Source organism: Melospiza melodia, chromosome 12 (assembly GCF_035770615.1).
Source record: "Melospiza melodia melodia isolate bMelMel2 chromosome 12, bMelMel2.pri, whole genome shotgun sequence".
NCBI classification, from domain to species: Eukaryota; Metazoa; Chordata; class Aves; order Passeriformes; family Passerellidae; genus Melospiza; species Melospiza melodia.
The window spans coordinates 7,864,401-7,878,140 of record NC_086205.1 but is presented as its reverse complement, the minus strand read 5'-3'; the positions used below and the strand labels follow the sequence as shown (position 1 = coordinate 7,878,140).

At 51.7% G+C, this 13,740-nt stretch overlaps 1 protein-coding gene across 1 annotated transcript; it reads right to left on the bottom strand.

Annotated features, from left to right (window-relative positions):
- Positions 1–96: 96 nt before the first annotated feature.
- SENP2 (SUMO specific peptidase 2) lies at positions 97–9,716 on the bottom strand. The gene is made up of 17 exons (XM_063166655.1): positions 9,601–9,716; positions 8,446–8,501; positions 7,650–7,780; positions 7,393–7,459; positions 6,660–6,738; positions 5,907–6,036; positions 5,677–5,780; positions 5,184–5,272; positions 4,525–4,582; positions 3,431–3,494; positions 2,939–3,082; positions 2,660–2,791; positions 2,106–2,309; positions 1,924–2,003; positions 1,194–1,278; positions 854–949; positions 97–313 (listed from the first exon to the last, which is right to left on the bottom strand). The coding sequence occupies exons 1-17, from the start codon at positions 9,714–9,716 to the stop codon at positions 236–238; spliced, it is 1,713 nt and encodes a 570-aa protein (XP_063022725.1). The 3' UTR covers positions 97–235.
- Positions 9,717–13,740: the final 4,024 nt, after the last annotated feature.

The following is a 13,740-nucleotide window of genomic DNA, read 5'->3' as shown; positions in this document are numbered from 1 at the left end:
GCAGCACAGGGATGTCCCCAGGGCCACCAGGAGAGGAGACAGCCCCTGTTTTCCTTCAGATGGGGAGTAAGTTAAAAACCACACAGAGAGAGCAGATCAGTTTTCAATTAAAAAATAAATTACTCTATTAACAAGTAACCTCCCATACAATAAGGCTCTTACATAAGTTAATATTTATCTTGTCTTACCTAAACAATAAGAAATAAATACTACTCTTTCACAGAACAGTGTTTCCCTAACAGTGCATGTCTCCCAGCAGCTGCTGATGGATTATTTCCCACACCATCTTCCTGCGGAAGTAAGGCATGTGTTCCTGAAAAGAAACAGGAAAAATCCATCACATGGGAAGCCAGGGGAGAAAGAGGCAGGAAATCTCCATTAACACCCAGGGGGTTCTTGAGTGGGAAGCTGCTTTTGAGCACCTGCCAGTTGGGTACAAGGTGGGTTTCATACCAGGGTGAAACAACCACCCAACAAACACCCACTTTCTTTACAGGGACATTTAAAAATCACCACATTGGCAAATAACAATTGGCAAAAAAAAAAACAAACGGGGAAGTTTTCCAAGTTTTCCTATTTCACCAAGAGCTACAAAGGCCAGATATCCCAAATCCCTGGCTGGACCTTAAAGACCATCTCATTCCAAAGACCATTGTGGCATTGGAATGAGATGGTCCTTAAGGTCCATTCCAACCCAAACCACCCTGGGATTCCATGATTCCACAATTTTGCCCAAGAATCAAACACCAGACATGAGGAACAACCCCTCAGCCCCTGCCCCAGCTGCTGAGCAGCTTCCCTGGCTCCCACATGGGTGTGGGAAAGGCTGGAGCTGTTTACACCCCCCTCTCACCGGGGTGAAGATGATGGGTTTGTCTCTGGAGATGAAATCGGCAAATTTGCAAACAAAAACTCCACAGTCATTTCCATTGTTTTGTTGAGGGATCTCCTGAGGAATACAAAAACATGGAGAATTTTTATCTGTCTTGAAAGAGCAGCAATCTGGTTGTAGCACACATTTTACCCACACCTATTCCTGAAAACCTATTTCTACAATCCCTTTACCACTCCCAAACCCAAGGAACAGTCCCAGTGAACTGCACATCATCTCCCTCTGCTTGCCTGGAAAGTGTTAAATCCTCTGTGACAAGGAGTTCTAGCTCCCATTCCAAATCCAGGCATTGCTCCCATACCTCTGTGCCCATGCTGTGAAGAGTCCACTCAGAAGCAGTCAATTCGATGTTTCTTTTTTCCCTGCTTTCCTCTTCCAGGTATTTTCTGTTGAAAACAACACAAAAATCACTTTTCATCTCCCTCATTTAGGGCAACAACAACAACAAGCTGTTGAAAGGTGTCAGGAAGACAAATTGCAGTGGAATGCCAGAGGATCCTCACAGCAGAGGATTTAAGGAATGTGGAGGGAAAATTCCAATCTTAGAGACTCAGTGAGGGCTGTGAGCAGGGCTCCCCAGGGCCCAGCCCTGTGTAATGTCTTTATCCATGACCTGGATGAGGGGATTGGGCACCCTCAGTGTCCTTGTAGGTGACACCAAGCTGGGTGGGAGTGGGGAGGGCAGGAAGGCTCTGCACAGGGCTCTGGGCTGGTGACAAGGTGAGGATCAGTCATGGGATGGGCTCAGTGAAACTGGAGAGCTTTTCCAACCTCAGTGATTCTGGCATTTGTCTTTGTGAGGCTGCTCTCCTGCTCTCACCCTACAAAGCTGCTGGATGAAGGGCTTTTAGTGACAAAGACACTCAGGATGTGCAGCACCTCTGACACTGAAGGATTCAAAACACTGAGCACAACAGAAGACACACAAAGTGAGGAGCACCATGGGACAGGGCACAAACACTTCACATGGGGAGGGGGAAAGGCCTCACAAACAAGCAAAAGGGATAAAAAAAGCAAAAGCAGCTACTCACAAGACAGTTTTACAAATGTGGTCTCCTTTCTGTCCCAAGGAGTCAAAGTATTTGATGGTTTTCTCTCGGAGGTCTACGACCTGGGGTGAAAAGGTGACTTAGACAAAGCACACCCCAAACACTAAAGGACTTTGCTAATTTTGTTCTCCCCATCCCCTAAATAAAAAGCCAGTTTGACTCACCAGCAGTGTCCAGTGAATTCTGAGGTGAATAGGCACCAAGATGACATCGTGCTCAAAGATATCCACACCTTTAGTCCATTTCTTTACTCCCTTGTGGCTTGTAGAGCTCAGCTTGGAATAAAAGAAGGTATTAAAAGCATAGACTGCTGGATATCCTTCCTTCTTGCTTCTTTCCACAAGAAGACCCATGTAGAAATTCATGATCTGGAACAGAGAGAGGCAAAGTGAGATGTGAGATAAGACACTAAATTAAAAAGATAGCAACATGTCCTTGCTGGCCACCTTTGAGCTGAGAAAACTCCAGCTTGGCAGCTTTTGCTCCCAGAATTTCACACTGAGGACTTGTGCTGCTGGTTGAAGCCCCCACACCCACTCTGATAACCCAGACTGACTCCTGGGAGCTGCATCATCCAAGTGAAAGCTTCCAGAAACAGCAGCCCACACAGTACCCAAAATAAGGAGTGCACAGCTATTTCTGGGCTCTGCAGTGGAGCTCCTGGAAGACTCCTGTGCCCAGGGAGGGAGGATTTCCCAGCAAGTGCAGGATCCCATACCCTGTCGTTGAGCCAGCCCAGGGGCTGCAGGGTGCAGATGTCCTCACGGGTGACAGTGAGCTTGAAGGCCCTGCTCAGGATGTCCTCAGGCTCACCACTGTCAAAGGCAGCAGAGATCTCACTCTCCATGGCCTGGAAGAAAGGATTCAGTGAGGAAGGGCTGGTGGAGCAGCACATGGAGCACACCAGCCCACCAGAAGGCTCCAAGTGTAGTGCCAGAGCAAGGAGCCTTGCAGGCTGAACCAGCCCCAGCACTGGCTTGCTGCTGAGCACAGGTACCTCTGTCAGTGGAGCCAGATCATCTCCTGGCTTTTCCAGGCATGGCAGTGGCTCACTGTCCACAAAGAAGAGGTCTTTGGACAGGACAGGTGTCACATGGAACTGGAACAACTTTCTTTGTGGGACTTCAGCTTCACGCTGGCCCTGCCAGGCACAAGGACAGAAATCAGAGAGAAGCACAAGGGGTTTGCGGGGGGACAGGGCAGAGAATCCTGCAAGAAACTGTGAGGGGTTGTGTAAACACATCCCAGCAGCAATCCCCAAAGTCACATTTGACTGGTGACTGCATTCCAACAGTGCCCAGAGAGGCAGGGCTTTCCTTGGGCTTGGATTAACATCCCCAACAAAGCCTCCACATGCAGGTATCAAGCTGAGATCAAGGTAAGTATTCCTGACTTCCACTCTTCAAATTTAATTTGGATCTCAGTCTTGAGCAGAGGTGAGTTATATTTTCCAGAAAACCAAGTGAAGCAGTGACCAACTCAAGCTTACCACTGAAGCAGCTCGTTTCTCTCGTTTTCCCTGACCACGAGAGTCTTCTGGGGGTGTGTAGTAACTGTAAGAAAAGAAAGAGAAATGAGCTGGATATCCACACTGCCCCATGAAATTCTCCAAAATTCACCTTCTGCATAAGAAATGCTTTTTCAAGGCTGATTCTGACACATGACAACATTTGTCTCCTTCCCCACTCCTTTTGAAGCAGCCAGACCAGGACAGATGAAGAGCTGGAAGCTTCACAAACCTTCTGCCACCATCAGGTGCCAAACTCCTTTTTTTTTTCCCTCAGTTTTAATCTTTGGAAAACAGGGAAGCAACCAGCTCTTCCTCTATCAAGTGCTTTGTGATCACTTGTGTATCTCAAGTGATAACTGTGATCACCAGTTATTTCCCCTCTTCCCTTCAGCTTAGGGGACAGTGACAATTTAACTGGACAAATGCACAGCTCAGTACAATGCTCGTGTCCAAGGGAAAGAGAACAGGGACAAAATCACCCCAAACCACACCTGCCACAACCAAACCTCCCTCTGCCCCCATCTGCACTCTGAGGGGAGGAAGAGGATGGCACCAAGCTGCCACAGCAAAATCCCTCCTGGAGCTGCAGCCAGAAGTCCCTTTCCCTTCACTCCTGCACTCCCCTCCTGCCACCACGGAGTTCACTGTCCACTGAGGGAGAGCAGTGCTCCCTTTTGGATCCATTCCAACCCAAGGCATACTGCAAGCTTCAAAAACTGCCTCAGATTCCCAGGTTTTACAAGCTCCCTACTCCTTTTGTTCAGGATGCACAGGAAATGCAAAGCCAGCTCATTCATGGTGTGGCACAAAGACTCTGGGGAGTAAAAACCAATTCTGCAAACCCAAGGACAACCTGGGCTGTCACCCCTACTTCCTTCTCCCAAAAAACACCCAGCACATCCCACAGCTGCCCAGCTGTGACAGGGGAGCTGGATTTGAGGGACAACTGGCTGGGAGCAGCTCCTCAAACCAGCTGCTCCTCTCCCCCAGCACTGAGACACTGAACAGGACTGGGCTTCTGGAGGCTGACAGAATCCAAAGAAACAAGAGCCATGGCTAGAAGAGACTCTCACCTGATCACGACACCCCTCTGAGGCAGCTGGGGGCTGAAAACATCCCCATGTTTGACACCTGCAGGGAGAAGCAGCAGTATGAGAACAGGAGGGTGATTTCCCAATCCAGCAGCTGCACAGAGCTCTGAGTTTCTGGGTGACATCACAGACATTTCATCAGCATTTTCAACTCAGAAGTTCAAACCCTGGCACCTGCTCAGAGATAATTTTAATCCCCGTACGATCATGTCACAAAGTCCAAGATATGAAAGAGTTAGTGATGAAAAAGTGTTTAAGTAATGAACAGGGGGGAAAAAAAAAACCCTGGGGCAATATTAAATAGACAAGTAATTAGGTTACTTGTTTTGGAAGCTCTGCTTTTATGGAATTAGTCCTGTCTAGCATTAAAAAGGGATTAAAGTGCAGCTCTGAGGGTGCAGAGTCAAATATCCCCCTCCTCTGGTACAAAAAAAGCAGGTAAAACAGGTGCTACAACCTCCTCCTGTGCAGTGGGGTCACATCCAGCTACAAACTGCACTGCCACAGCTCCCAAATACCATTTTAAACCAGTTCTTGCCCTTCAGTAAAACCCTCACAACCCAAATTTAGCCAATAATGAGGAAAATGCCCTGTTTGGGCTGGACTTGTACCAAGAGTTGAGCAGCCCTGGGGATACTCACTGGTCCTTTGTGGCACAGGTGGAGAGGCACCTCTGGGTTTTTGCTCTTTCAGGGGACTCCCAGTCATGCCTGGTTCCTTGGTTTGAACTCTTGGGTGTAGCAGAAGAAAAGGACAGAGTTTTTACAGGTGATTTGTTACCAGTGCACCTCAATTCACTGCAGAGCACACGGCTATTTGTACACAACTGGCTAAATGAAAGCAACAGAAATATATAAAGTAAAATTAGGCTGTTTAATCCTTAACAGAGCCATGCTGTCACTGGTTCCATGACAAGATGCAAGGAGCAGTTTGAGGAGTTCACATCCACAAGTTTGGCCACTTTCAGCTCAGGCACACTGAACAAACAAGAGTCAAATTTTCTGTCTCCACTTTTCCAACCATTACATTTGATTCTGTCCAGAACCCTGAGAGTAGGAAAGATCAATTCTCCTCCCCTTCCACACACAACAAACTCACCACCAGAAAGTTAAGGGTTATTTGGCTCATAATTACTTGTTGAGTCTTGCTGATCGTGGAGAAGTAAGTCTTCCAGAATATTTCTCTTTGAACAGACTCAAGAGCTCTTTGTATTTCTTATTTTCTGCTTGCTGAACATCCTTGCAGAAGGGAAGGAAAAAAGAGACTTTAGCAAGCATTCCCAGCCCTTCCTTTTGTCTCAGCCTAACTGTAGAGGAACTCCACAGCTGTTTCATCCCAAAACAATTCCCTTCTCCCCAGTTTACCTCTTCAGCAGCACACAAAGGCCTCCTGGTGCCACTGACTCCTGGAGAGTGGGGACCTGGCTCCTTAATGGGGGGCCTGGGTGTGACAGGGCTCTCAGGAGCAGCTCGGATGTGGTTATTCCTGCTCAGGCTGCAAACAACAAAGGCAGAAGAAATGGTGTTAAGAGACCATTCAAAGCTCCTGATTTATTAATTAGGTTTTAATTAGCACCTCCTGATTCAAGGAGGCACAGCAGGCTGCTCAGGATCACGTTGGGGAGGGTTTTCCAATATCTCTCTAGGTGACTTAGAACATCCTTAGAGGAAAAACATAAAAGGGTTTCCCAATGGAATTCCCTGGGGAAATGAAAATTCTTTGGGGAAATGGAAATTCTCTGGGGTTTTGGGGGATTTTTTTTTTTTTGTAGTTGTGGGTTTTTTTTTTTTTTGTTTGCATTCCTGGTCTCAGCCTCTTCCCAAGTTCAACACTTCCTCCTACCACAGGAGGTGAGAATGTTGAACTTGTTCATTTTTCTCTGATCTCCTGAGTCCATCAACTGTCTGGATTTAAAGGGAAAGTTTAAAATTGGTCAAAGGCAAGAACATAACTAAGATCTCACTCAGTATGGCAGAAAGGAGGAGTCCCAGAACATGGAAAAATGTTGCTCTGTGGACACAAATATGGATGCTGGGCAACAGAGGAAGTTCAAGGATGAAAGTGAAAGGCAAGAAACCCTAAAAAGCAGAAGTGGAAGAAAATAGAAGGTTTTTTACCTCAGATATGGAACTCTCTTACAAAGAGAGGATGGTGATTCCTCAGTCATGCATGGGTTGGTGTCACAAGGCATTTCGTCTGTGGGAGAAGAGCACAAGCCTCAGCAAGTGGTCAGGAAAACAGGAGTTGTAGGAGTTTAAAAAGCTTCACCAAAGATAAATTACTCTCATTTCATCCCTCAAGTTCTAGTATTATTTGTGTTATGTTGCTTCAGGGTATTTTCATATTGGCAACTACAAAATGTTGCCAGCTTACAGTTAATACAAAAGGCTTCTGAGGCTCTGCTACCTAAAATCAGCATTTACAACAATTTCTTTCTGGCAAGCCAGCCCTGGGACACACTAGAACTGCATCCAAGGCAGTTAATATCCAGGATCCACAACCACATGAGCATCCTGGGATAAACCACTGAATATCCCACTTGGAAGGGATCCACAGAATCATCCAGCCCAACCCCTGGCCCTGCACAGACACCCCAACAATCCCACCCTGTGCATCCCTGAGAGCATTGTCCAAACTCTCCTGGAGCTGTGGCAGCTTTGGGGCTGTGCCCATTCCCTGGGGAGCCTGCTCCCAGCCCTGGCTACAATCCAGAAGCAATAGAGGATGCAGGGAAGAAACAGAGCTCACCCTCCACTATTCCTGGGTGCTACCCAGATATTTTGCCTTCAGCAACCAGCCCCCAGAGCAGCAGGAGAAAGGAACAAGTAAAGGATTTGCTGTCAGCCCTACCAGGTTCTGTTGCGTCCTCATCCTCTGCAGATGCTACAAACGAAGAGTCAGAAGAAATGTACACAACCTGAAATAAAAGCAAGTACCAGGGTGAGCATAACCTGAATGTGAATCCAAGCAAGCACCTCCCCTTCCTGAAATCCAGTCAGCTGTCTTCTGACTCAGAGCCCATGGTTTTGCCCGTGGGGGTGCAGCAGAAGGCAGGGGCACCACTTTTGTGACACAGGGTCCCACACCTGCTCAAAATCCCTGCTCACCTCATCTTCAGACTCAGAGAAGGAAAAGTCATCTCTCTCTTCAGTCTCCTGGCTTCTACTTGTTTCCTTCTGTGGCAACTTGGCAGCCACAGAGACCTCTTCAGGCTCCTTGTTAGTCCCAGAGAGACATTCTGGAAAAACCACACCACCAGGCCATAAGGAAAGGGACTGGAAATGGGGCTTGGGACTCCTGCTTCCACCCAAGCCCAGCTCCTCGATCCCATGTAGAGCAGAAAACTCATTTCAACAACACTGCAACAGCCCAGCAGCTCCCCCTGGTAGGAACCAGGGAGCTCCACAGCCCCCATGGAACAGCAACAGCCTTGACTGAAAATGCTCTTTGTGCTGCCCTGCAGGGCTCAGTGCCAGGGAGAGCTGGGACATGCCCTGCCCCAGCCAGGATTTATCCTTGGTGCAAATATATGGCCCTCCCAGGATGGAAAAAGTTGTTCCCTGCTTCTCTTCCTGCCTTCATCTGACCAGGATCTCCCATCTTGTTCTTGATTTGAAAAATCCCAGAATCATCAAGGTTGGATAAACCCTATAAGGGCATCAAGTCCAACAGTTCCCACAGCACTGCCAAGGCCACCACTGCCCCACGTGCCCAAGTGCCACATCCATGAACACTGGGACACACTATCGATGGGCCCAGGTCCCATGAGACCCCCTGAAGCCACAAGAATGGTTCAAAAACCCTCAGTTTCAGCAGCAGTCCTGAAGTACCAAACCCAGAGCTCCCCAAGGTACCCCAAACCCAAAAATCAGGCACACAAAACCTCTCTGTGAGGGGCTATACCTGTTTTTGGCCTCTTTGCAGGGATCTCCTCAGGATCTTCCACAGGTGACAGAACACTGGGGGAAGAACAGACAGAACAATGTTTTGCAAGCACAACTCAGCATCCAAATGGGGCTTTCCTATTTCCCCAGCATCATCTCCCAGAGAGCTGATCGCCCCACTAAAGCACATCAGGCCTCTTTTTCTCCTTCTGTTAATGCCTCCACATGCTTTGTGTTTGCTCCTACCACCAAAAAAAGCCTTAATATGTAATGCTTCCCCTTTTCCTCCAGGAAAGAAGCACCCCAGAGGTCACTATGCCATCCAAGCTCACGGCACTCAAAGGAAAGTTTGGGCAGAACAGGAAACGCGAGGTGGGAATGCCAGCCCTGCTCACATCCACCCCCAGCAGCTTCCTGCTGAGTCAGCTCGGGGACAAACCCTTGAAACAGTCCCCAGCCTCACCCTTTCCCACCCAAGGATTTTCACCAGCTGACACCGTCGTTAAGTCCGGTAAAAACGTCTCCTTTAGGAACACAGCACAAAGAACGTTCCTATTTTTATTCCTCCCCCCCACCACCAAGAGCTAATTCCTTCCGAGCTGCTCCTCGGTGCAAACTGCGGGCACAACACGGGGCTCCTTGTAGAGACATTCCCTGGTCTCTGTCGCTGCCATGGGGCACTGAGGGAGGGAGGGAGGGAGCAGCCGCCTTCCCCAGCCCCAGAGCACACAGTGCCGTCCGTACATCCCACACAGCAGCAGGCACCCATGGGCTTCGGCCATCGCCGCCGGCAGTACAATGGTTAACATGTGGGCAGGCACCCTTTTTATCCTTTTATCCACCCCACAGCCTCGATCCACGGCGTGCCCCCAGCCGTCCGTCCCCACGGCTGTGTGCGTGCCCTGCTCCCCAATACACCGGCCCTAAATGCCCAGCCCCGCTCCCCGTGCCGGCGGAAAGGGAATGAGGGGTTATTGGGAACACCTGGGGCCCACAGCCAGCGAGCACCGGTGCGTGCGACCCACAATCGCCTCCACACCTGCGGGCCGCCTCACGGGCAACACCTGGGCTTCATCAGGGGCTGCGCACACCCACACCCACACGGGGAGCGGCGGGCCGTGAGGGGGCTGAGCGGGCCGAGCGGCGGGGCAGCAGCCCGGCGGGAAGGGCTGACCTGGGGGCCGGTTTCTTTCGGCGCGGCGGCTCCGGGCTGAGGGCGAGGGCCGGGGCCGGGGCCTGGCGGGCGGCGTCGCGGAGGGCGCGGAGGACCGCGAGCAGCCATTGGTACATGGACCGCGCGCACTTCCGGCGCCGGGCCCCGCCCCGCGCCGCCAACGGCGGCCACGCCCCGCCCACGGACACACGGGGCCCGCCCATAAACCGGATGGAGCCGCCCACAGACACACACGACCCGCCCGGACACGCCCACAGCCCTGATGGACCTGCCCACAGCCACACACGCCCCGCCCCGACAGTCCCGCCCACAGCCCTGATGGCCCTGCCCACAGCCACACACGGCCCGGCCACAGTCCTGATGGCCCCGCCTACAGCCCTGATGGCCCCGCCCACAGCCCAACACGCCCCGCCCACATCACACAAGCTCCGCCCCCTGTCGGCCTCGCCCCGCCCCTCCCGCGCCCGGCGGGCCGGAGCCTCGTGGCGCGTGTTCTACAACACTCCCCGGCCACAATTTGGGCCATTTCTGCCCATTCTGCTCCTGCCCCGTTTTCTCTCCCCCAGCGTTACCACGGCTGGGTCAGGGCTTTGCCCTCTCCCAGAGGCAGGAGGTTTCCCTACTCCCGAGAGTCGAGAGCTTTGTCCCCTTGGCGGGTCAGGAGCTTCTGCCCCGGCGCACTCAGCTTTCCCTGCTCCGGCACTCGCTCCTCGGGCTTTGGAGGGGACTCGCTGGCCATTTCCCAGCGCCCTGGTGCTTTCCCGAGTGGCAGAACCCGCGGCATCCCGGGCAAAGCAGGGACTGGCCCCTGTGTGCCCCCGGCGCGGAATCCCCTCCCCGGCGCTCACCGAGCGGCGCTGGGCTCACATCCGTGAGTCCTGCTGCCCGGCATCGCCCTCGCCCGCTGCTGCTGTCGCGACTGACCCGCGACCGAGCGGCTCGAGCCGCGGCTTCCAGCGCGAGGCGCGGGCGGCGCCCCGGGAACGGCGCCGCTGGGTCGGTCCCGGTGATGGGGTGCCAATGGTCCACGTGCTGCCCATCACGGAGAAGGAACCTTTTTGGGAGCCCAACCCAGTTAAGGGGCCCTAAAAGTAACAAATTGCCCGGGGATATGTAACACTGTGCTGATAAATTTTTGATAATTGCTAACGAACGCGTGTAGCAGCTTGAGCCAGCCGCGCAGTAATGCTCGCTCCTTAATACTGCGGTGGTGTTTAGTTTTATTCCCGAATTTCGGTGGCAAAAGGGGTTTTTAATGCTTTTCCTGCTGGCTGCAAGCTGGCTCCAGCGTTTTCCTCAGGAGTGAAAGGGATGTTTGAAGGAAAGCAGGGAGGAAAAAGGGGCAGATTGAAGCGCTTTGGGGCAGCTCTGCCAGCAGGAGCTTCCGCAGGGAATCTAAACAAGGGTGGGGGCTGCGTTAATCAATGTGAAAAATGCATATTTCGCAATTAAACAGACCTTCCCGGTTATTTTGGGGGTTTAATTTCCAGGAAGCTGAGCCTGGATGCGGAGCCCAGCAGAGGGCACGGCAGCCCCACGCAGGACCTGCAGAGCCGCCCTCCATCCCTTCCTCATCCTCCCGGGACAGTAGAAAGGAGAAGGATTTTAGGGCTGCCAAATTGTTTTTAACGCCTGTGATTGGATTTTTGCGTGCTAGGGACTGTGACCGTGGGGTGGGAGTGATCAGTGCACATCCACGTCCCTGTAACCTGTGCAGCTGGAACGAGTTTATCCCGAACACAGGATAACGAATGTGGAATTACAGGGGCTGGTTCTTTCTCTTAATGCAGGCTATCACAATCTCTGAAACACCAATAACCAAACACATGAATAAATTAAACTTTAATTAAAACAATGCCACCAGACTGAGAGAACTTTCTTCTTTTCTTGCTTCTTTTCTTGCTTTCCTTGCAGCAAAAGTTCCCCCTTTTTATTTTTTTCCCCCAAAAAACACCAGGAGTGCCTGTGTTGAAACTCCTGCCATGCCTTCCCAGAGCAGTTTGACGTCGGCTGCGTTTCCCAATCCCTGTATTTTTGCAGCTGCTGGTTCCCTCCATGACTTCATCCCCATTCAGCCCCTGAGCATCTTGCTCAGAGCACTGACGTGTTGTGACTCAAAGTGATGATATTTGATGCACGCAAACCAAAATCCAGTTCCTGGCCGCTCAACAGACCTGGATCACATCTGTCCCATCTCCTACAACAGAGGGGGAGCAGAGAATTTCCATAAATATTTATTAATGATGGCTCGTTATTTATGCATTGCTCAAAGCCTCCCTACCTTCAGTGCAGCTTTCACGTGACAGCGGTGGGGTTCCAGTACCTGGTGTTTCAAATTATTGGGACAACAAATAATTCCACTGGGGAGGCAATTTGGGAAGTGGTGGGCGGTTCTAGGCACACAGGTGATTTTAGTGATATAAAGGCAATTAGGCTTAATCTGTCTTTTAAATCCTTTTATTTTACACGAGTGCAGGTGGAACAGCTGTGCCTGCAGGGCAAGGGGTTAACCTGGATGGAAGGGAAGGGAAGGGAAGGGAAGGGAAGGGAAGGGAAGGGAAGGGAAGGGAAGGGAAGGGAAGGGAAGGGAACGGAAGGGAAGGGAAGGGAAGGGAAGGGAAGGGAAGGGAAGGGAAGGGGAAGGCATAGGGGAAGGCATAGGGGAAGGCATGGCAAGGTAAGAGAATGGAAAACAAGGGAAAGGAAGGCAGGGGGTGGGGAGGAATAGGAAGGAAAAGGAAGGAAAGGCAAGGCAGGACAGAGGGCAAGTGAAGCAGCCTGGGCAGGCCTCCCAACCCCATTCTGAGGATGGAATGGGATGGAAATTCCACCTGCCCCAGTATTTCCCGCCTGCCACTCCCAGGCCCTCCCAGCCAGGAGGCAGAAGATGCCCAGGATGCCAGAGATCTCCTGGAAGAGCCCAAAGGCATCTCTACTCTGAACTTGGGAGCCCTTGGGAATTCTCCTGCTGTGAAGACAGACTCCTCCAGCCTGCCCAGTGTCCGGGTTGGGTGACAGCAATGGCCCCCCTGACACCAGCTCTCCTGAACCCCACACTCCAGGGAGTTTATCCCTGACCCAAGGGATTATCCTTGCCAACACTTCCTTCCAGACCCACCACTCTTTATGCTGTTCCACCAGCAGCTGCTGGATCCCTGGTGAGTGGTGCTCATCTCCCTTGGGATGGCTTCTCCAGTGACTTCAGATGGGAGTTGCCAAGCTGGAAGCCTCAGAGCACTTGGAAATGCCCTGGAAAGGGAAGGTGCTGGCTTCTGGGAAAGGGCTGCACACTCCAAACAGCCCTGGCAGTGTCCAGAGAATGCTGAAACCATCCACATAAAAGTTTTACTGGGGCAAAACCAACTGCTGAAGGGCTGCATCCATGCCCCAGCCATGAGCTGGTCCTGGCCTGCTGCTGGTGGTGAGCAGGGGAAAGAGAGGAGGAGCAGAAGGAGCTGCTCTCAGGAATGACAGGATGTGCTGCAATGCAAGCCATGATCCCACCCCTGTATCCCATGGAGCATCCCCACAGCCACGGGGAACTCTGGGAAAGCTTGGGCTGCAGGAGAGGGGTTTGGGTGAGATTTTGGGGCAGGCAGCTCCACTCATGGGCTGCACTTCGGGATAAGGAGCAGGTTTCTCGGGGAATTTGTGGCTGCCCTATCCCTGGAAATGTCCAAGGCCAGGCTGGACAGGGCTTGGAGCAACCTGGGATAGTGGAAAGTGTCCCTGCCCATGGCAGGAGGTGGAACTGGATGGGCTTTAAGGCCCCTTCTAACCCCAACCATTCCATGATTCTGTGATCTCAAGCACAGGCTTCTATTTAACTCTCACATTCACCAGGGGATTTATTTCCCTGCCAGTCCCTCTGCTCTTCCAAAAACCATCCATGAGTGCGAGCCAGAGCATCCTGCTGGGACAAGCCACTGGCAGCTGGATCTGGAGCAGAACCGGACAAACCACAGGTGAGGTCCAGTTCCACTCTCTGTGGTGTGGTTTGCAGAAAGATGAGAGAGGAGCCTTTGTACCCTTTCAGAGGGAGGATATTTGGGAGCATTTATACCCTTCCAGAGGGAGGATATTTGGGAGCCCCCAGCCCTTCCAGAGGGAGGATATCTGGGAGCCCCCAGCCCTTCCAGA

Coding starts and splice junctions, on each gene's coding strand:
- SENP2 (XM_063166655.1), bottom strand. CDS start 9,716: ATGTACCAATGGCTGCTCGCGGTCCTCCGCGCCCTCCGCGACGCCGCC. Junction 1,279..1,923: donor CACATTTGTAAAACTGTCTT/GTGAGTAGCTGC, acceptor TGTTTTCAACAG/AAAATACCTGGAAGAGGAAA. Junction 950..1,193: donor TTCACAGCATGGGCACAGAG/GTATGGGAGCAA, acceptor TGTATTCCTCAG/GAGATCCCTCAACAAAACAA.